Source organism: Hemicordylus capensis, chromosome 1 (assembly GCF_027244095.1).
Source record: "Hemicordylus capensis ecotype Gifberg chromosome 1, rHemCap1.1.pri, whole genome shotgun sequence".
Classification (NCBI taxonomy): domain Eukaryota; kingdom Metazoa; phylum Chordata; class Lepidosauria; order Squamata; family Cordylidae; genus Hemicordylus; species Hemicordylus capensis.
The window spans coordinates 351442777-351464933 of NC_069657.1; the positions used below are offsets into that span (position 1 = coordinate 351442777).

Below are 22157 nucleotides of genomic sequence, written 5' to 3' on the forward strand. Positions count from 1 at the left end.
GCCATTAGAATATAGTATCAACCCCACAACTCAATTTGCATGTAGATGATCCATGTTTTGTTCACACGCAGGGAACAGGGAGGAAAGGGGAAGAATGAATCCCAAGTAGTATTTCTCCACATTTCTGTTCTTTTAACAAGCATTCCAACACTGCCCTGTTTCTTGATGGTAGATGGATATTATTCAGACACAGATGATTTCAATGAGCTAATACAGACAAGTGTCTATAATGAGCAGAAGCTCATGTAAATCCTCTGCAGCTATTCCCTGCAACAGCTATAACCTGCAAGCATTAGTATTCAAGGCAGAAACATGTTTTCTAAGGTCAAAACAGAGTATTGTCAAAACAGCACTTAAGATATTAAGCCTATGATGCTTACCACCACTGTTCCCTCTAAGGCGTGCACATGTGAGCATGCTCACAAGTTTTCAGATGTCTGCCCAGTTAATTTTAGATCCTGCTCAGGTCGAATTAGGAAGGCCCCACTGTGAATGCATGTGCACACACACTGCCTTGATACTGTCACCCAGAACAAAACCCATTCCGAACAGAGATGAAAATAAATAGAGGGACCACATATTGACATCAGAGGAACTTATTTTCAAATGTAGAGAAGCAAAGCAAAAAACTTAAAATATTAAAACAACACATATAAAATGCAGTAAGTGTACCTGTATCTCTTTTTCCGAGAGTGTGATCTGGATCTTGACCTTGAGCTGGACTGAGATCTAGACTTTGATCTTGAAGAATGTGATCTAGTATTAGAGCGACCCATTTTCTCCCCAGTGACTTACACCTATGCAAAAGAAAAAAATCAAATGAAACAAACAACTTTAGCTTCTTGTAGGTACAATGTTTTAAACCAACAGAGCACTGATAACTGAAGATATGGAAATCCTTCATATAACTATAACTAGTGATAAAAATTGCAATGTAACAACTGTCCCAATAATTCGTGAAAGAAATATTATTTTATTTAGGCTCAGAGTATATTTGTGAAAGTCTAATATGGCATACATTGGTTGACATGATGCACAGCTATAACAATGTTCACTAGAATACTGCACCATGAGGCTACTATGGATACCTAAGGCAGCCCCAACACAGTTAAAAGTGGTGGTAACGCAAGCAGCATTTTCACCATTTCTCCCATGGTCGAAAAGAGGAAAACTCATAGTGAAAGCACTGCTTATACTACTGCGTGCTCTTAACAGCATCAGGGCTGCCTTATGAGTCTGTAGCAGCTCCAGGACAAAGCTCCATAATGCTGTGCATCCGGTCAGCCAGCATGGTTACAATACAATTCAGTATTAAAAGAGACCCACCCCCTTCCCTATAGCTTTTCCAGCCAAAGGGGAACATCCTGAAGAACTAGCAGATAACATTCCATTTTGCCCAGCATGACAAAGTCTTAAGTGGCAAGCTTTGCAGATGACAGGCACCAAAATTTTAATTATTTTCCCCCACCAGTATCTACAAAACATATTTTACTCTTAAGTGTGTATTTTCTTCCCTCATTGGCTGCTCCTTTCCTCAATAAAGATGCATTTAATCAATATAACCTACAATTAACTTTTAAAAAATCACAAACTATTTCATCCCTTTGGGTACATCCCAAAGTACCTTTTTCTATATCTGACCTGCAACAACCACTAAAACCATTCTTTCTTTTCATAACAGAGTAGCCAGACTGAAACACACTAGTAACACAAGCTTGGGCTAGGGACCATTACTGATGTTTTGGGGTGTTTTTTGTTTGTTTAAGACGGTACTGAAGTGTGAGCAGAAAACATATGCGCAGGTAAGACACCAAAGAGAATCACACCAGTATATTTTAATAGTTTTTATTCAAAGAAAAAAAAAATCCAAAGATAAAATAAATGAGAACATTATTCTAGCTTTCTCCACACTTCAAAAGTGAGCCCCTTTTACAAGTTGAGCAGTGATCCTCAAATCCATGCACTCAAATAGCCCAAGTGAGCCACTAGCCTTTCTTTTAAGACAATCAAGAGTTTAGGCAGGTCATTATCTCACATGCATTACAAGACAAAAACAGACATTCTGACTGAAATTCACTAAGCAATGATGACCTTACTTTGAAGAAAACAACATATAAATTTGAATTTATACTATGTCCAAGTCTGTGATTAAATGATACAAGGAGCAGAACTATTTTTATGTAAATTAACTTGGAACACAGTGAAGCTGTCAGTCAGTGACAGAATGTGACAGTTGGAAGTTAGTAGCTGAGAGAGGAGGAGTGGATTTTTGGGTCTGGTGAGAAGCAGTCTCAAAAGGAGATGCTTTAGACTTAAAAGATTTTTAAAGTCTGTGACAATGACTGGACAGTTCTAGGAAGGAACTGGGTTAAAATTTCAAGCACCTAGTGAAACGCAACCAAGTTCTATAAAAATAAACATCAATACTGGAACCAAGCAAGTTAACAATCCTTCTTAATAATAGTGTACACAAACCTCAGAAAGCATCTTTAATATAATTTTATTCTTGTTTTTGTTTGAAACATCTGAGTGATTCCTGTCAACAACCTTCCCCACATTTGTAAAGTCATGTTACCAGGATAAGAAACCCTAAGTGTTACAGAGGCTTCATAACAAACAAATGGTAGCAGGGGAGATAGAGGTGAAGTGAACAAGCCCAGTTAACCTTAAAGGTGAAAAACATCTGGAAATAAACTCAACACACACAGCAGAATCAGACCCAAATGCTAAAGTCATTTAGAGTTTTAGAGATTAGCCCTTTTCCTTTGCTCAATCAAGTTTCTCAAGTTCCAGAGCTCAGGCAGCTCATATTACCAAGAAATATAGGACAGACAAAAGAAAATACTTTGTTACACAGGACATAATTAATTTGTGAAGTAAGATGTGGTGGCCACAACCTTGAATGGCTTCAAAAGGCGATTAGACAAATTCATGGAGGACAAGTCTATTTATGCCAACTAGTCTTGGTGGCTATACAATAGGCCTCTAAATATCAGTTGCAGGGTTTAACAATAGAAGAGGGGACATGCCTTCGGCTTGTGGGCTTTATAGACACATCTTGTGGGCCATTGTGAGAAACAGAATGCTGAACTAAACATCCTTGGGCCTGACCCAGCAAGGCTCTTCTTATGTTTTAAACAGGTTGATCAAGCAGAGGAAAAGAAATGGGAGACAGACACAAATTTCTCATTCTTCAGACTGCCTTCATGCATCATCTGCATTGTTTGTGGAGAGTGGGGAGAAAAACACTGCTCTGCAGAAATCTATGGAGATCCCTTCAAGCACAGGAACTGAACGAAGCCCTTGTGTGAAGAAAGAATTATAATTTCTATCAAATTGCCTAGTAATTTTTAATGTCTCAAACTACTTGCTTAGCTGGTCCTCATTTTTACCCATGATCACAAAGTAATTAAGCTTCTCACCCAGATAAAACACATGTAAAGCCAGTTTTAAAAGTATATAATACATTAGTTACTTCTGGGGGGTGCCGGGGCGCACACACAATTTTCGTGGTCTGGATTGCCTATTTCAAAAGAGGTTACAATCTTACCTTTCAATCCTGTTTGTTAATAGGAAATGATGTTAAAGTTCCTCGTTGACTCAAATCAATTCCTGTTAAAGAAAAATAAAGATATTTTGATTATAGGTACTGTCCCTTCCTCACCAACATGTTTTAAAAATATCCTTTAGTGTTAAAGACAGAACATCTGAAGCAAAGTCTAACCGGGGGTTATCTTAACTTTACCAAATTTATAATTAAATATTTATTCCATAAAATACTTTTCCTAGTATTTTAGTAGGTTTAAGCTGACTGTTTACAAATACACATTTGCATACAAGGAATTTCTTGGCCCTTCCATATTGTACCACTAAGAAAATACAAGTATTATCTCAAAGGATTACAACAGGATCCTTCCAGCATCTAACAACAGCCCTTAGCCCATACTACCTAAGTATACAATGACACAAACAACTAAAGCGTTCTTGGGTTTTAGTTGTTGTTTAGCATAATGGCCAGTTCTGAGAAACATGCACAGAGGTTGGCTGGTATTGTCAAAGGGTCAGTCACCTAGCAAGTGATCAGCATTGGTAAGCCCCAACCCCACCGCAGTTGAGATGTTAACTTGAATCATCTAGTTAGCTGTGTATTCAATTCAAATTTATTTCAGTCATCAACCAGCAAAAATTAGCTGTGTATCCGCCAGGAATCATGCACACATCCTAAACTATGCTCACTGGATTACAGCAAAAATGTGCACACTGGCTCCAATTTAATTTATTTGAAAGGTTTTTAATCTACTTCCTCACAGATCACGGTGTAACTTCTGTTTCCAAATGAAGTTTTCTACCAACACATCTGCATGAAAAACGTCTTGAGTGAATCAGGCTCTTTCCTAGTTACAGGCACCATTTCTCAGAGACAATTCATCTGAAATATGTACTGCCATAATTGTAGTGGTTAAATCTGTAAAAAGCCCATTTCAAAGTTAGCTGCTTTCCATATGTGTTTCTGGAAGCAACCTTGACTGCACAAATTTGCCCAAAGAATGAGGAAACTGTGGGCGGAAAAGATCCATGGACTACTCCACCTTGCACAGCGAGCAAAGAAGCAAAGCTGAATTTGCATTGTCCTTCCTTGCTAATGAAATAGAAAATACATCCGAGCAGGAGGGCCGTGTCCCACACTACGCAGGGGGGAAACCCCGGGTTGCCAGTCAACTGGGATTAATGCAGCCAAACCCAGCTCCCTGACAAGCGCACGTGTGTAGGATACACGCGTGTGCCTCAGGCACACCTCATACGGGACGTGTAATTAAGGAGACCCTCTTGGGAGATCATCTGGCACACGTGATGTGCGAGGCTGCCCTCAGCTGTCCTGAAAACACAACATAAAAGGACGGTCGTTCCTCTCCGCCCAGTCACGGTTACTGTTCCTGACGGATCAGTTGCCGCAGCGACGGGGGAGGAGCAGTAGCTCCTCAAACCGTATCGGGTGTCGCTCCCGCGCAGCAGCCTTATCAGAAAGGGGCGGCCTCTTGTTCCAGCCCTCGCGAGAGGCCTCCGTGGGCGACGCCGCGCCCCACCGTCCGTTTCGGACCCTCCATCTCTCGGGGGGAGGGGGGGACAGGCCGCCCCCCGGAAAGGGAGAGCGCACGAAGCACGACATAAAGAGCCAACTGCCCCTGCCCCCGGGCCCTCCGCCCCGGCTCCGATGCCCTTAGCCCACCGGTGTTATCTGTGAGGGGAGGCGGCGGGCGTGACGCGAATAACGGAACTAGGAAGGGGCGCCTGGCGAGTTGAGAAGGAGTCTCGCGCCACAGAGCACCGAGAAAGGGGGGGGGGGGAGAGACGCGGCGGCATCCTCATCCAAGCGAAGGGGGCCCCGAATCCAAAGGCAGGAAACCAAGCGGACAGATCCAGCAGCCCTCAACACCTCATTGGCTCGACCCTCCTCCGGCCGCTCGAGTTCTTGCCTGGCTCACCCTTTCTGGGCAACGCCTCCTGCTCGGCTCTCACTGCTCGGCCGCCATTTCCAGTCTTCTTGAAGGAAAAGAGATGGGGGAGAGAAAACCATAGAGAAAGCACTGTCTGCGACGTTGAATTAGCCCGGACACGTCACTTCCGGGCTGAGCGGAGGGTGGGGATAGAAACAGGAAAGTCAGCAATGCTCTTCGCGGCCTCGGGTTTCCGGTGCTGCCCTTCGGAAAGATGGCGACTAGACTAGCCGGGGTAGTTTAAGCGATGAAACTGACGTTCGTCAGAATCACATGACATTGCCTTATGCGGCTTAGGCGCGCCTGATCAGAGGTGCTGTTCCTTAAGGAGTCGTGGGAGCAGCAAACTTCAGACGTAATTCGCCAGCTTCTGTTTCTTGCTACAGGCGGTGGAATGGCATCAGTGCTTTAAATTAAAAAAAAAAAACTATGTGAAAAGAGGAAGGTTTATTTCTCTTTTATTTGTTTGTTTGTTATTTCTCTGTGTAAACCACCCTGAGCCATTTTTGGAAGGGCGGTATAGAAATCATATTATTATTATTATTATTATTATTATAGTACCTTCTAATTATCATCATGCTATTAATGTAGGAAGCCTTATGACATGTATTTGGCCCTTCCTCTAAGGCAGGCCTGCTCAACTTCGGCCCGCCAGCTGTTTTTGGACTACAACTCCCATAATCCACAGCCTCAATGGCCAATAGCCAGTGATTATGGGAGTTGTAGGCCAACATCTGCAGGAGGTCCGAAGTTGAGCAGCCCTGCTCTAAGGAGTGCTTCGTAAGTTAACAGGCATTTCCTCCTATTTTATCCTCTCAACAAACCTGTGCGGTAGATTAAAATGAGGAAAGGAGAGATGATGACTGACGTGAGCAGCAACGGTCGTTTGAAACGATTCCTGAGGGGAGGTGATCCTGGCAGCGCAGAATTGGCTCTCGCTGGGCAGTAAGATGCCTCACCAGCCGTGGAGCAGTTCTTCGAGACTAATCTGACCCTTGCAAGAGTTGCAAGGAGCGCTGTTCCTTGCAATGCTTGCAGGAAGCCCAAAGAGAGAAGAGGAGACTGCTGGCAACTTTCCCTCGTCCTCCCCAGTGGCTTTCAAAGCCTGAAAGGTTCCGTTTTGGAAGGGGGCTGGCCACCACAAGGGCCAAGGCAGGATTTGGCACCTGACCTCAGGTGCGGCAAAACCTTTGGCTCCCCTGGGACATAGACAGCTGCCATAGAAGAGAAACTCAAGTATGTAGTACACCGCTCTGGGCTCCTTGGAGGAATAGCGGGATATAAATGTATAATTATAATTATAATTATAATATAATATAATATACTGAGTCAGATCATTGGTCCATCTAACTCAGTACTGTCTGAGGACCATCCACTGAGTATTATAGCCGAGCAGATACTTGAAGGAGGTATGCCTGGTCCAAGACTTACACTACACGGCTCTCACCTAGCAATTCTCTCTTGAGCTTAAAATATTTCCTTTTTTTAGCCTATTTTCCAGTAGGCTTATGAGATCGTCCAGCATTCTCTGTGTGTGTCCCCCTCGCCATCAACTTCGCAACACATGGACTGATATGAACCAAATCAGATACAGTTGTAGGGACACCTTAACAGTGTAGTTTGTGATGATGCCATGCACCCCAATCCAAGATGGAGGATGCATTGAGGCGCATGGGCTAACTTGTGAACCGTCTAGCCTATTTGAACCAAATTTGCTACAGCTGTGAGAACACATAGGGATGCCCAAATGGCATGGTGTGTGATGATGTTATCCACTCCAAGATGGTGGCCACGTGAACAGGTGGGCTAATTTGAAGATGGTGACTAACCAATTTAAACCAAATTAGGTACAGTTGCAGTGAGTGACACACAGGAACACCTCATTGGCATTGGCATAGTTTGTGATGATGTCATCCACATTGATTCAAGATGGTGGATGGGTAAACTTTGGAGGCACAAGTGGGCTAACTTGGGAACCACTTAACTGATTTGAACCAAATTTGCTGCAGTTGTAGGGACATATCAGGACACCTCAATGGTGTAATTTATGATGATGTCATCCACCCCAATTCAAGGTGGTGGGCACATAAACCTTTGAGGCTCAAGTGCACTAACTTATGGACAGTCTAACTGATTTGAACCAAATTTGCTACAGCTGCATGGACACATAGGGATGCCCCCAATGATGTGGTTTGTGATGATGTCATCCACCCTGAACCAAGATGGTGGATGTGTGAACCTTTGAGGTGCAAGTGCACTAACTTGAGAACTGTGTAACCTATTTGAACCAAATTTGGTACAGTTGTAGTGAGTGACACACAGGAACACCTTGATTGCGTAGTTTGTAATTATGTCTTCTACCCTGATCCAAGATGGTGGATACATGAACATTTGAGGTGAAAAAGATCTAACTTGTGGACCTCGATTTGAACCACATTTATTCCAGTTGGAGAGACAGTGAAAGGAAAGTAGACTGATTAGTTTTTATTAGAACAACTTGTTATATTTGTGCTCCGTTCTTCCTTGAAGAAGCCCAGAGCAACAGTGAAGTCTCACAAGAGCCCTTTGAGGTACATTGGGTTAAAAGACTAAACATATTTCACCCACAAGACCAATATATAGCCACTATGTGGTGAATTTTTTTTAAGCTGCAATCCTGAATGTGCAGGGTTGCTGCTACCTTTTTAAAATGTCTCAAACCCCAAAAGAAGAAAACACTTCCTAGACTAATAAATTTTTGTTACATAATATCCAGTTTGCCTATTGAATAGTAACCTTGTTACTGCTTTGGTCCTACAAAGCTACACTAACAGGTTTGTTGTATAACCTGTATCAGCTGGCAAGAGTAAAATAAATGAAGGTGCTTTGTACTCCAGTAATGCATATTTATAGGAAAGAAAGAGGAAAAAGGAAAATCACCATGTCTTTTCATTAATACAAGTCCATACTGAAAATAGTGATTAGATTTGTAACTATAGCAGCCTTGGAAGTATGTCTGCAAAAGTTTTAAACTTATATGCTTGTCTAAAGATACCCATGTTAATGATTTATGAAACACTATGAACCAGAAAGTAAGAAAGAAAATAGTATTTCCTCATTTTGAAAATGAGTCCCAGCCTGAACAGCCTGTGACCAGGCAAAATGCTATTCACAAGTCTGAACTATGAACCAGAATACTTTAGTCAGCTCCTCTCAGCTTTTGTCATCAACAAAGTTTTAATAAGCAGTATCCTTGACAATTGTTAGCTCATTTATGTCAGGTAACTTATTGCTGTTTCCATTTTGTATGGAAACAATGTGTAGCTTCACTTGTCTGAGCTGAGCAGAGATGTAAAGTAAAGTAAAGTGTGCCATCGAGTCGGTGTCGACTCCTGGTGCCCACAGAGCCCCGTGGTTGTCTTTGGTAGTATACAGGAGGGGTTTACCATTGCCTCTTCCTGCGCAGTATGAGATGATGCCTTTCAGCATCTTCCTAAATCTCTGCTGCCTGATATAGGTGTTTCCCATAGTCTGGGAAACATACCAGCGGGGATTTGAACCAGCAACCTTTGGCTTGCTAGTCAAGTCATTTCCCCACTGCACCATTAGAGATGTAATGGTGCCCCCTAATCCAAGTTAGTGTGATCCCACTACAAATGTCGTAGCCTGCTCTTCATGATCTGCATCTGTCAGAGTGGTTTTATTGTTTGTGTAATACACTAACCTGCTAGGGATGTGCAAAAAATTTCGGGCACAGAACGATCTGTGCCCGAAACGAACAATTTCGGGTGATTCGGGGCCAAACCGAATCACCCCCGATGCCCCCCGAATTTTTTCGGGCACGAGCCGAATCACCCGAATTTCGGGCACAAAAAATTCGGGTGATTCGGTTCATGGTTGATTTTTGGCGATTTTTTAAAGTTTTAGTGACTTTGGGGCAGTTCGGGGGCATAGCATGGGATTTGGGCAAAAGGAGTGGGGTGGGGTGGTAGTGCCTAATGGGTGCAGGCTACCACCCCAATTTCAGGGGGATTGGGCAAAGGGCTGATTTTTGGTAAATTTCTGAAAATTTCATGTCTTTGGGGCAGATTGGGGCATATTGGGGCAGAAAGTGGGGGCTGGGGCAGAATAGTGGGGTGGGGTGGTAGTGCCTCATGGGTGCAGGCTACCACCCCAATTTCAGGGGGTTTGGACAAAGGGGTGATTTTTTGAGAATTTTTGAAGTTTTGGTGACTTTGGGGCAGTTTGGGGGCAGAAAGTGGATCTGCCCCAAAATAGTGGGGTGGGGTGGTAGTGCCTCATGGGTGGAGGCTACCACACCAATTTCAGGGGGATTGGGCAGAGGGCTGATTTTTTGAGAATTTTTGAAGTTTGGGTGTCTTTGGGGCAGATTGGGGGCAGAAAGTGGATCTGCCCCAAAGGAGTGGGGTGGGCTGGTAGATAGTGCCTGATGGCTGGAGGCTACCACCCATCCCCAATTTAAGAGTGATTGGGCAGAGGGGTGAATTATGGTGAATTTATTTGTATGAGGTTTGTCTTCATAAGGTGAAGTGTGCTAAATTGATTACTTCCTCATATTATTCATAGTAAAGGAAAGTGTGAAAAAGTGAAAGTGGGGTCATGAGAGTTGTTTAATTGAAAAAAATCTCATTTGCTATGATAGAATGAGAATTCACACCTCAGAAGTTTTTTCTGAGGTGTGAATTCTCACCTCAGAAGTTTTTCTCAGAAGTTTTTTCTGAGGTGTGAATTCTCATTCTATCATAGCAAATGAGATTTTTTTCAATTAAACAACTCTCATGACCCCACTTTCACTTTTTCACACTTTCCTTTACTATGAATAATATGAGGAAGTAATCAATTTAGCACACTTCACCTTATGAAGACAAACCTCATACAAATAAATTCACCATAATTCACCCCTCTGCCCAATCACTCTTAAATTGGGGATGGGTGGTAGCCTCCAGCCATCAGGCACTATCTACCAGCCCACCCCACTCCTTTGGGGCAGATCCACTTTCTGCCCCCAATCTGCCCCAAAGACACCCAAACTTCAAAAATTCTCAAAAAATCAGCCCTCTGCCCAATCCCCCTGAAATTGGTGTGGTAGCCTCCACCCATGAGGCACTACCACCCCACCCCACTATTTTGGGGCAGATCCACTTTCTGCCCCCAAACTGCCCCAAAGTCACCAAAACTTCAAAAATTCTCAAAAAATCACCCCTTTGTCCAAACCCCCTGAAATTGGGGTGGTAGCCTGCACCCATGAGGCACTACCACCCCACCCCACTATTCTGCCCCAGCCCCCACTTTCTGCCCCAATATGCCCCAATCTGCCCCAAAGACATGAAATTTTCAGAAATTTACCAAAAATCAGCCCTTTGCCCAATCCCCCTGAAATTGGGGTGGTAGCCTGCACCCATTAGGCACTACCACCCCACCCCACTCCTTTTGCCCAAATCCCATGCTATGCCTCCGAGCTGCCCCAAAGTCACTAAAACTTTAAAAATTCACAAAAAATCAGGACTTTGCCCAATCCCCCTGAAATTGGGGTGGTAGACTCTACCCATTGGGCACTACCACCCCACCCCAAAATTTTGCCCCTGGGCCCCTTTTTACCCCCCCGAATCGATTCGGATTCGGATTAAATCCGAATCCGAACCGAATCAAGGGTGATTCGGGTGACCCAGATTCGGGCACAAAACAGAACGGGGGTGATTCGGCTCGGGTCCGAGCCGAATCACCCGAAAATCCGAATTGCACACCCCTATAACCTGCCTATTTTTGCAGAAGTTGGTATTAGATATAGCAACTTTTAATGAAAGTTTCATTAAATGAAATGAGCAGCTTTAATGAAAATGCAGTGAAACATTTGCCTGTTTCAGGGTGCTGTAACAATACAGACTACCACCCAATCGTAGAGTGGTGCATGTCGTTAGTGTGATCATTTTGGATGACATGTTTGTTTGTGATGTGTTACATGAATCTGTGATGTGTTATCTAGTAATATGCCTAATAAAAATAAATATCTTTGGTGTGTTAAAATACTTGTATTTTGATGTTAACCTGAAGCAGCTGAAAACAGGGAAATGCTTTGCATGCCTACTTGTATTACAGTATAACACCTAGTCTTGGTCAAGTTGTGGTTTGTGTAAATACATAATGCACAAAAGGCTGAAAAAGTTACAAAGCAACTTGTGTCTTATAGTTTTAGCAAGCCCAGACTGTAGGTCTGTATTGTGCACCTGTACAAAGATAGTGGGTGAACTAGATACACAGTATATTGCTCTGTCTCTGGGCATGGAGCATATCACTAGGTGGCATTCTTTGTTCAGGGTTAGAACTGAACATTTAGCAGCCCATGCTGCTATCATTGCATATCACAAAACAGTGTGGTGTTAACAGTGGCTGTTAGCTGGTATCTATCTTACGTTTCTTTTTAGATTGTGACAGGGATCCATCTTTATTTATTCATTTTTATTTCTCTATGTAAGTGCTTTGGGAACTTCTGTTGAAAAGTGATATATAAATATTTGTCATTGTTGTCATCATCGTAGTAAACAACCTATTAATTAACAGCTATAAAGGCCAGGGAACTGCCAAATAAGTCTGGAGGTTACCAGCATATGTACTACTGTTTGAGGTTGTTTATCTCAAGAAATGGACACAAATGGCATATGAAGTGAAGCTAATAGAAAGGACCATTGGCCACTGCTTCAGCCTCAGACACCAGAGAATACGAAGGTTTGACCAAGGACCAAAGCAGACTCAGTTCAATTCTAGGTTAAGCCAAGCCGGTTTGGGCCTGGTTTGAAGCCCCTACAGTGCAGTAAAATTGCTTAACAATTTGTACTCATGGCAGCTGCGGGGGCCCGCGGTGGTAGCTCCCCCGACCCCTGCTGGCCTCCCCATGGGGTCTGGGGCCGGTGGGTCCTTCTTTGGCCCATTTTGGCCTTCTTCCGCACGTTTTTGGCCTCTGCTTGTGCGTGGAGGCCATTTGTTTGACCTCCACACATGCACACGGGCATGTGCAGAGGTCAAACAAATGGCTTCCACGCATGTGCAAAGGCCCAAACTGGCCCTTGGGAATCATGGGGAGAGCGGCAGGGTTGGCCCCCATGGCCACTGTGAGTGCAATTTTTAAAGCAATTCTACTACACAGTAAAGGCTTCAAGCCGGAGATGAACTGGCTCCAATTTGAACCAAGCCAGGGCCCGGTCCGGGAGATGACAGTGCCAGTCTGAATCCAGTTCAGATTCGAACCAAACAGGGAAAACCGATTTTGTGCACACCTCTACCAGGGAGAGGTTTAGATCCAGAAGCACTCCCAGACTGAACATAAGAACAGCCCTGCTGGATCAGACACAAGGTCCATCTAGTCCAGCATCCTGTTTCACACAGTGGCCCACCAGATGCCTCTGGAGAGCCCACAGGCAAGAGGTATGTGCATGCCCTCTCTCCTGCTTTTGCTCCCTTACAACTGGTATTGAGAGGCATCCTGCCTCTGAGGCTGGAGATGGTCCACAGCCACCAGACTAGTAGCCACTGATAGACCTGTCCACCATGAATCAGTCTAAGCCCCTTTTAAAGCCATCCAAGCTGGTGGCCATCACTACATCCCATGGCAAAGAATTCCATAGATTAATTATGCTCTGTGTGAAAAGTACTTCCTCTTGTTGGTCCTAAATTTCCCAACCTTCAGTTTCATGGGGTGACCCCTGGTTACCTGTTCCTTCTGGTGAATGTAACCCCGTCCAAAACTGGCCAATCTCCTTATGTCTGCTTTTGTAAACTCTCCAGAGTAGTTAAATTCATGCAAATTATTATAATATTTCATGAGCCATATACATACATATGCATATGTCGAGGCTAGGTGTCTTATTGCCGACTGTGGATGCATGAAAAGCGGATAATTAATCAACAGATAACAAGGTTTCTGTGTGTATGTGAGTATACGCACAGACAGGGAAACCTCATTATCCGTGGAATCATTATCCACTTTTCGCATATCTGTGATTGGAAATAAGACACCCAACCTCGACATATGCAGGGAGAAGGGGGGGACACTATATTGACCTTGCATATCAACAGGTCAGGGGTGGCCAGAAATAACCGTGGAGGTCATTTCTGGCTGCTATTTTGTTTCTTGGAGCCACAGAATGGGTACATTTAAGGAGAAAACACACACAAATGACAATTTTTGGCCAGTTTTCGGCCCATTTGGGGGCATTCTGTGGCACAGTGCGACTCGGAGAACAGCAAAGGATGGCAAGTAGCTCCCCTCTGCATTTTACCCCCCCCCCCAAACTGGGCTGATAGGCATTTCTGGCCGCTGTCTCACCCTGGGACACCAAGGAGAGACTTGGATCCAGAAGCACCCCTAGACAGCGTACCTGTTCCTTCTAGGGAAGTGTGACCCCATCCAGAACAGGCATAATGTGGTATAAACTAGATAGGGTCTTCGAAGTGGAAGACAGAACAAAGGAAGCCCATTCTGGCTTAAACTATTTTATTGTATGCTCCTTACTAGCAGGGGCATAGCTAGAAGAGATGGGTCTATTTTGCCCCTCTCTCCAGTGGCCCTTAGGAGTGAGGGAGATAATGAAGATGATAGGGAGGGGTGGATCTGAGCAGGCCCTCAAGAGAGCTTGGGGGCCTGGGTTTTTTGAACCCATCTGCTCAATTATAGCTATACCCCTGCTTACTAGATTTATATGTTGTGCTTCAGTGTTTTTCCAGTATAAGTTTGCCACCCCTCCTGGATTGGCTTGGAATCTACTGGAATCTGCTTCAATCTTCCAGTAATTATTTAAAGCAATCAGGGAGATCTTTAATATCTCAATACGGGGGGGGGGGGAGAATAGCTTCCAGAACCAGCTTCAGTAAGAGTTGGCAATCTTAATTTTAACACCCTTTTCATTGCCAGAGTGGTTAGTGATCTGTTTTGTTGTATGTCAGATATGTATGAATGCGATGAAAATGTATATACTGCTTTTCAACAAAAGTTCCCAAAGCAGTTTACAGATATAGAAATAAATAAAATAAAATAAAATAAAATAAAATAAAATAAAATGGTTCTCTGTCCCCAAAGGGCTCACAATCTAAAAAAGAAACATAAGATAGACACCAGCAACAGCCACTGGAAGGATGTTGTGTTGGGGATGGATAGGGCCAATTGTTCTCCCCCTGCTAAATAAAGAGAATCACCACTTTAAAAAGGTGCCTCTTTGTTCAGTTAGCAGTTGATACATATTGAAGGAGTGTACCACACGTCTGTTAGAATGATGATCCAGATGACTTCTGGTTATTTTCTAAGTTAATCAATGCACATATACGGTTGTAATTTGTTGGTGAAATGCAGACTATGAACAACTGTGGTGATATGTATGCATTTTTCTGTTTTTGCAGAAATGAATTATTCAAAGCTATGACAGACTGTCTGCCAAGCCAGAGGTACTATTGTTTCTGTCTGAACTATTGTGGAAACAGGAATTACCTGTTTGTATAACTTTTTGTTGTCTTCTCCGATTGGCAAATCAGTTGCAAAGGTGGGGTCTAGCAGGTGCCTCGCCGTCACCTGTGATGTCACTACATAGGAACAGCCTCCCTTTGTTCATTATCCTAGAGGCTGCTGCTACCCTCACAAAACAGTTGTGCTGAACATTCAGAACAACAAAGGTAGATTCTGTTTTTGTCTGATCACTTCATTTCCCCCATCTAAACTAAAGAATGAGTGATCATATCTGCCATGATCCAAACTTTTAAGAACATTTCTTGTGCACAAAAGAGACCTAAAGTTAGATTTTGTTCTGCCAGTTCGTTTGAACAAAGGAAACAGCCTTTTTGCTAGACTTCTCTAGACGTTATTCACATCTACCGATAAATGTTTGAACTTCCTCTGTTCAAACACAGGAGCAAGAAAACAAATAGCGGGAAAACACATTCTCAGTCTTCCTTCTATTCTGTCTGGTTTTCTTTTTGATCAGAAAGTTAAGAATGGGTCAAATGTGTGCAAAGTGTGTCCAGCTGCTGTATGACTTTGCTCTTTCAGTGAAAATGCTGTCCTCAAGTCTAGTGCAGGACATTAGGGAATGTTTGGCTCAAATATATGACTGCCCATGCCTAAAGCGAAGAAACTTTGAAACTAGGCAACTATACAAGCCTGCCCTTCAGAGTCATGAAGAGGAAATTGCCCAGGAGTTTCTGCAGCACATTGAAAGAGGTGAGGCATTTTTGCTTTTTGGAGGTGGGGCAGCCAAGGGTGGAGAGGTGTTTACTTCAGCTACCCTTCTTGCTTAAGATTATGCTGTTCAATGATCATAAGCCATAAAAGGTATAAAGCTATTTTATGGGCAATGGTAGGAAAAAACAACCAATGCCCAGCCACACTGAATAATGAGCTCTGAGGAAACAAGCAGGTCCCATTTTCAAATGTTTGTTAAGAGGCTTTCCTCTACCCTTTTAAATCCTAGTTCTGCAAATGTGCAAAGGTTTACATATATTGTGGTAGCCTCTCTTGGTCTGTAAGAAAGCTGTCACCTGGTACTACCATCTTCAGTCCTGCACAATTAGTGTCTTGTCCATTTAATGTGGGCTGTGAGTTTCCTGGATAGTAACCAAGACCCTTTGGGGTTTGGTACAGCACCCAAACGGTACATAATAAATGCTGAATTCTAATAGCTGATTTCTAATAGTAATTGTAACAGCCATAGAGTTAGAAGCACAGTTATCCTACAGCCATCTCTACATGGTGGTGGTGCCTCAGTTCTCAGCTATATTCCAATACAACATAGAAATAATCACATTTAGAAAAATGATCTCAATAGCTGTCATCCACCAGAAGTGAGGATATAACATGGGATAAAGAAACAAGAGCCAGAAACTCAGCTCAACTGAGACAAGTGTCTCAGTTGAGCAGAGCACCTGGGCATGTGGGAGGGAATCCTTTTAATCAGCAGGAATCCTTTTAGTCAACAGGATGGTTCTTCCATGAGACTAAGCACCTCAAGTGGTGTGGCAAGATCCTCCTTGCTGCATCACATGCTGTCCCCACCACTAGAGCAGTTCTTTGCTGAGTGGTGGCAGTTGTTGCTTGGCAAAGAGCTGCTCTGAGACAATTCTCTTCCTCTCCCTTTCCTTTTTCCTTCCTTTGCTGGAGTTAACTCAGGTAGCTGTGGCAAAGGAAGGAGAAATAAAAGTCATTTGCTTGCTGGGCTGGCTATGAAAGAGGGAGGAAATGGAAGAGACAATGAGAAAAGGGCAATAGAGAACTGGGGACTTCTATAGAGCGTGTCCAGTACTTTGCTGTCCTTTCATTTTTTATTTCCTCCTCCTTTTCATTAACAGTCCAATGGAGCATAAAGCAGGAGGCAGAGCAGGGCGCGTGCTCTGTGTAGGAGCTATTGTTGCCACACAGAGGTGGAGGTGAGTGTGTGTGTGTGTGTGTGTGTGTGCGTGTGCGTGCACGCACGCGCGTGTGTGTGTGTACATGTGGCATTTGATGGCGAGGAGTGTACACACAAGTGAGGAAGCATTTGGCGCCCTGTCTCAGGTCTTGGGTTGGCAATGTTAGTCAGTTATGATGCCTCAGGTTGTCTTGTCCCTCTTTGTAATGGAGTCCCTCTCACATTTCTCCTCTATACAGTTTTCTCTCAGCACAAGAGGCAGCTTTTGCATCTGTCTTTGCAGGGGATGTGTAGGAGCTACCAAGCACCCAACAGACTGCCAGGATTCTTCCTGCACAGCTTGGGCTAGAAGAAAACAGACCAAACAAAACTGCCAGAATAGTGGAGCTAGCTATTTGGGAGGGTATTGACTGGCTCCATTTCAAAGAGAGTGGACCTGGCCTCTCTAGGGTATGACAGAAAGGAGTAATGGGTATGCTTTACTGGGGCCTGGCCCAGGCTGCAACCCCATTACCATGAGGAGAAACATAGAAACTAAATTGTAGAGCAGGCTTGAGGAAATTATGTATAGCTTATATAGAATGTCCACATTGTGAGCCAGTATGAAAACTGAACAAGCAGCATCCTGACTGACTCAGGGCCTTCTGTAGAACAGATTGAGTGCCCTTGTGAAGTTGATTCTTGGTCTTGTATTCTGAGAGACAGAGAAGCCTAAATCTCTCTATTTGGCATGCTCTCAAGAATTACAAGTCCCAGAGTCCTTTGTGGGGATGGACAAAGCACCATATAAATCAGAAACCTTGACCCCAGGGACACTGGAGGGGATGGGATTTACAGGCCCTAAAGGGAGTAAATGAGTTAGGCCTGGTCTTCTCATAAGAATTATGAAGAGAGGGCATAGTGCCTGGAAGGAAAGGACATTTCTTTGCACTTGCACACACCATATGGCTAGAAATGCCTTTTAAAATGATGACTTTTGTTTAGCAGGGAAGAGCAGTTGCCTTTACTCAGCCTGAGCACAGCATCTCTCCAGTGGTTGTTGCTTGTGTCTACCTTGTGTGTATTTTTAAAATGTGAATCCTTTTGGGACAGGGAACTAAACACAGCTAAAGGGCAGCAATCAGTCTTCCAGTTTTTTCAAAACTGAGAAAGCCTTTTGCCAGCTTGGCTTTGGCAACACACTAACAAGGGTAGTAGACTGTCCTGAACCCAAAGAAATGATGTTCAATGGTCCCCGAGTCTGTCATGTGACTCATGCTGCAGGCAGACTCCCTCCCCCCATCCCAGACCCAGCCTTGACTGCCCAGTTGAATTTGAACTGAAGTTTTGTTTGAAGAACCAAAGCGAATAAACAAAATGATACAGTTGCCCTTATTCTTGGGGACAAGTGAGCCCTTCAGTCCATAATGCAGGACCTCCAACTGGTTAGCAGGCTTCACCATGGCTTTACTGCAAATTCAGGAATAGATACTCCCAACGCAAAAAGAGGGGTGTTTTTTTTACCCTGGACATAAATTGGGCTAGACTCCAATACAGAGGGAGAAACCCAAATCATGTGTGAAGTGCTCCCTGAAATATCACACAGGCTTTGGGGTAAATCTGGCCAATTGTGAATGCATACCCACCCTCCAAAAGTAAAGTTGTGGTAAAGTTACTGTCTGAAAAAGCTCCAGGTGAGGACAAGCCAAGGACAACGCAGCAGGAACAGGGCTGCTGCGATTCTGATTTGAAGTGGATTCGCTCATTGAATACCGCACTCCCACACCGCAAGCTTAAAGCACCATCTGAAAAGGTTCCGGGAGTAGATTAACCAGTTGGAGGTCTTGCATTATGGACTGAAGAGCTCACTCGTCCCCAAGAATAAGGGGAACTGTATCATTTTGGGAAAGCACCAGCAGTCTGTTTCCAGCAACAGCCAGACAGATAACTCTGTCTGCTGGCACAGTGGGCCAATTCAGACAATACTCTTTTGGCCCATATAATTAAAAGGGGAACATAACAAAATTGCACCTGTAAACAAAATAATGTGGGTTGCCGTAGCAATGAGATTAAATCACAATGTCAGGAAATAAGGCCAAGGACAATGATGGCAAAGGGAAAAGGAGGAAAACATCACCAGGAAAAAGGGGCAACTAAAGGGACAAAAGAGAAGTTAAACAGTATAAAGACAAGAATATTGACAGGGTGAGTGTTCTTTCATTAGTATATCAGCTATACCCAATATACTAATTCCAAAGTTAATATCCAAATTAGAGAACATTCCTGTATGGAAGTTCATCTCTGTTGATTTGCCTGCTACTTTTAATTCTGTGCATTCAAACTCTTCAGGTATTTAACTTCTTCAGACACAACTCAGCTTCTGTTATCATCATGTGTTTCTTTAGGTTTTGAAATGTCACCACTTGGCAAGGTCTCCCTGGAGGCTCTGAGGACCTTGTCATTTTCTGAGGACTCTGGCCTGCAAAAGTCTGCTGCTCTCTATTATTTACATGTAGGCCAGAACTGTAAGTAAAATCCATTCAATAAACTTCTTGAATGTAATAGAATGTTGCAGTGGAGCAAAGCATGTTTTCAAACAGCTGGGTTGTGTTTTCTAAAATCCATATGTCATGTATACTCCTTTAACTGTAATCATTTTTTAATAATTCCACTTGTGTATGACAAAAGGGTATATTAGGCTTGACTGGGGTTCAGGGTTTGAGCCAGCTGAGGTGATGCCCTAGTGCGTGATTAGATGAGGAAAAGCAAGACACAAGTGCAAATAAAAGTAAGGCGAGGTGAAGCATGAGTGCAACTGCTCATACATTAAAACCTGAGATCAGGCAAATTGGGGTTGTCACAGGGATAAACAGTGCTATAGGCTGAGTGCCTTTGTTGCTCAGACAGTAGAAAACAGCTACATGTTCCTCAGAGTTTGAGATTCACAGTATTGAGATGCACACTATCCTTCAAGAAGGATACTATAAATACATGTAAATATCATGCCACTTTTACTTAGTTCTAACACTTTTGAAGAAATACGATCCCTCACTTGAAAGGGTTTTAAGGTTTCATTTGACATTGTGTTTACCCCAAATATTGTGTAGGTTTTGCAATCAAAACCACTGAGGAAACAAATTAATAAATGTTATTTATTCATGTAGAGGTGAATCGTATAATTAGTGAAGGACTTCAATTTTTTCTTCTTTGGTTGTTTCAGTCTCAGACTTCCCACACATAGTCCAGTCTTCAAACTCTGTTCAGTTCCTGTTCCTTAATGAGAACTCCAAAAAGAAAGTGGTACCCCAACTGTCTTGAATTCTGCTGCTTATGTGTGTAGATGTATCCAGGGTGATAAGGGCCATGCATCCTGTATAGGTTGCCATCTTGATTGTGATTAATGGCTGTATGAGTCCAACATAAACAGAACAAAGATGATGGCAGTGGTTACGGAATGTAGCCATTTGGGATCTGACAGTGCATGCACAGTATAGAAACAATGCATATGCAGCAGTTTTACTTGTACTGATTTTTGTATACTTGTTGCAGCCTTATTATGATACATGGTACTGTAATTTACATGATCACGGCAACACATCTGAGACACTGTTTAATAAATTGCAAGGTGGAATTTTCATGTAGTTTCATGTAGGTAGTAGCCACTAACATATGGCAGAAAATGTGTTCTGCACATATTGTGTGAGCTTGGACAGGTAGAGTTGTATGGTCTTTGAAGACAATCTCTTTGACTGAAGACAATGTCTTTGAAGACAGTGAGGTGAGTCTCACAATCAGTGAGACTCACCAAAATGGGGAGTCCGCTCTTTAAGTCCGCTCTTAGCCCGCTCTCCCCGCAGACGATCAGGCAGGAAACCCTGGGCGGCCGGATCGGCTGCCCACACAACTGCTGGCTCCATCACGGAGCTGACGGGGGCTGCAGGGATTGGGGGCTGCACGGCCCCTGGAAGTTCCTGGATGCCCTGCATGAGCACACGTGGAATCCTAGAGAGACCCCCAGGACCTCCCAGCGGGGGTCTCCTTGTGTGTTGCCACGACATGGAGCCATGCTGCAACAATACACGAGCAAATAGAAGAGGTTTGCGGAGTGCTCGCTCCACTAACCTCGTCTAAGGGAAGGGCTCCGTAAGCGGGTTACCCAGGTGGTTCTCACGCTCTCCAGAAAGCAGGCTAGGGTATCTTAGCTTGCTTTTTTACGATCGTGAGAATCGCCTCAAATCTCTAAAAACTTTAGTAGGCTTGTTGGACATTACTGTGTCCAAGCCCCAGATCCTTAAAGGTCTTTGAGATAAGCCCAGGAAGAGCCATTCCTCAGAATTTCCTCTTATTCCTGCAGTGAACATACAACTGCCTCCAGAGCATTTGGAAACCTATTACGCTTTGCTGAAGTCTAATGACTTGGAGGTTCAACAGATTTCATCTTTGTCCCTTGTCAGTTTCTTACTGGAAGGAAATGGTGAGTGATGATCAAAAGATCCCTTTCTAAGAAGAGAAATACAGCATCTGCCTGAGGTTGCCTCTCCACCACTGCTGCTATTAGGAATTGCTGCAGCTAGAGAATGTTTCATCAGATGAATTGTTGCCCCAAGAACATTTTCTTTTGGGTTTGGATTCAGAAGGTGAATTTTGCTTCCCGCTAAGGGTCTAACTGATAGTCATACTGGGGGGGCTGCAAAGGCATTTTCTTCCAATGTCACTCAGGGGTGTAGCTAGGGGAGATGGGGCCGTGTTCACCTCACTCCCTGGCGGCCCCTCAGAGTGAGGGAGATAACGAAGAAGATAGTGAGGGGTGGACCTGGGGGGCCCTCAGGAGTTGGGGGACCCGGATTCTTTGAACCCATCCACTTAATTATAGTGACACCTCTGGTCAGTCTGACTATTGACCTTGAGTGGTGAGGAGGGCAATTTTTTGCTGTTTCTGACTGCATGTAGCTGAACAAAGTGCATTTATGTAACAATAACCTCTAATTTCCTATTGCATTTATCCACAAACAGTATCTAAAGAACATGTTGTCCAAATGGATTTACTTGAGCCAATTCTGGAACTGCTTGAGTCAGATGACTCCATTCTCCAGTGTAATTCATGTGCCTGCATAATGACCCTAGCAGTTTCAGGTGAGTACAATTCATCAAGGTAAAGGCTAGTGCAATCATCAGCTCAGTGCTTGTGTCATGTTTTCACCTTGTGGTTGTGTTTACCAATGCAAGTCCCTGGAAAATAATTGAACTAGAATGTCAGTAACAAGCACATCCATTTTCCTTGAGCTTTCACAAAGAGTTT

The 22157-nt window shown here is 43.6% G+C and overlaps 2 protein-coding genes across 10 annotated transcripts in view; one reads left to right on the plus strand and one right to left on the minus strand.

The window, feature by feature from the left end:
• Positions 1-5695, minus strand: part of BCLAF1 (BCL2 associated transcription factor 1) — a 30620-nt gene extending 24925 nt beyond the window's left edge. For 2 of the 9 annotated variants that reach the window (XR_008314691.1, XR_008314690.1), the window contains exons 1-3: positions 5484-5677; positions 3551-3612; positions 673-797 (exon numbers count right to left, since the gene is read on the minus strand). Coding sequence is in view for 7 of the 9 variants with exons in the window: in XM_053288676.1 (XP_053144651.1) it covers positions 673-776 (104 nt within the window). In the remaining 2 variants the exon portion in view is untranslated. Of the gene's footprint in view, positions 1-672; positions 798-3550; positions 3613-5227; positions 5280-5474 lie in introns of those variants that run through there. The other 7 variants (XM_053288676.1, XM_053288666.1, XM_053288657.1 and 4 more) reach the window with 7 other exon arrangements.
• Positions 5696-15470: 9775 nt separating this feature from the next.
• LOC128339268 (uncharacterized) overlaps positions 15471-22157 on the plus strand; it is a 38466-nt gene continuing 31779 nt past the window's right edge. Inside the window, exons 1-4 of the mRNA XM_053282883.1 lie at positions 15471-15696; positions 19264-19383; positions 21213-21332; positions 21872-21991. Of these exons, the coding sequence (XP_053138858.1) occupies positions 15471-15696; positions 19264-19383; positions 21213-21332; positions 21872-21991 (586 nt within the window). The remainder of the gene's footprint in view (positions 15697-19263; positions 19384-21212; positions 21333-21871; positions 21992-22157) is intronic.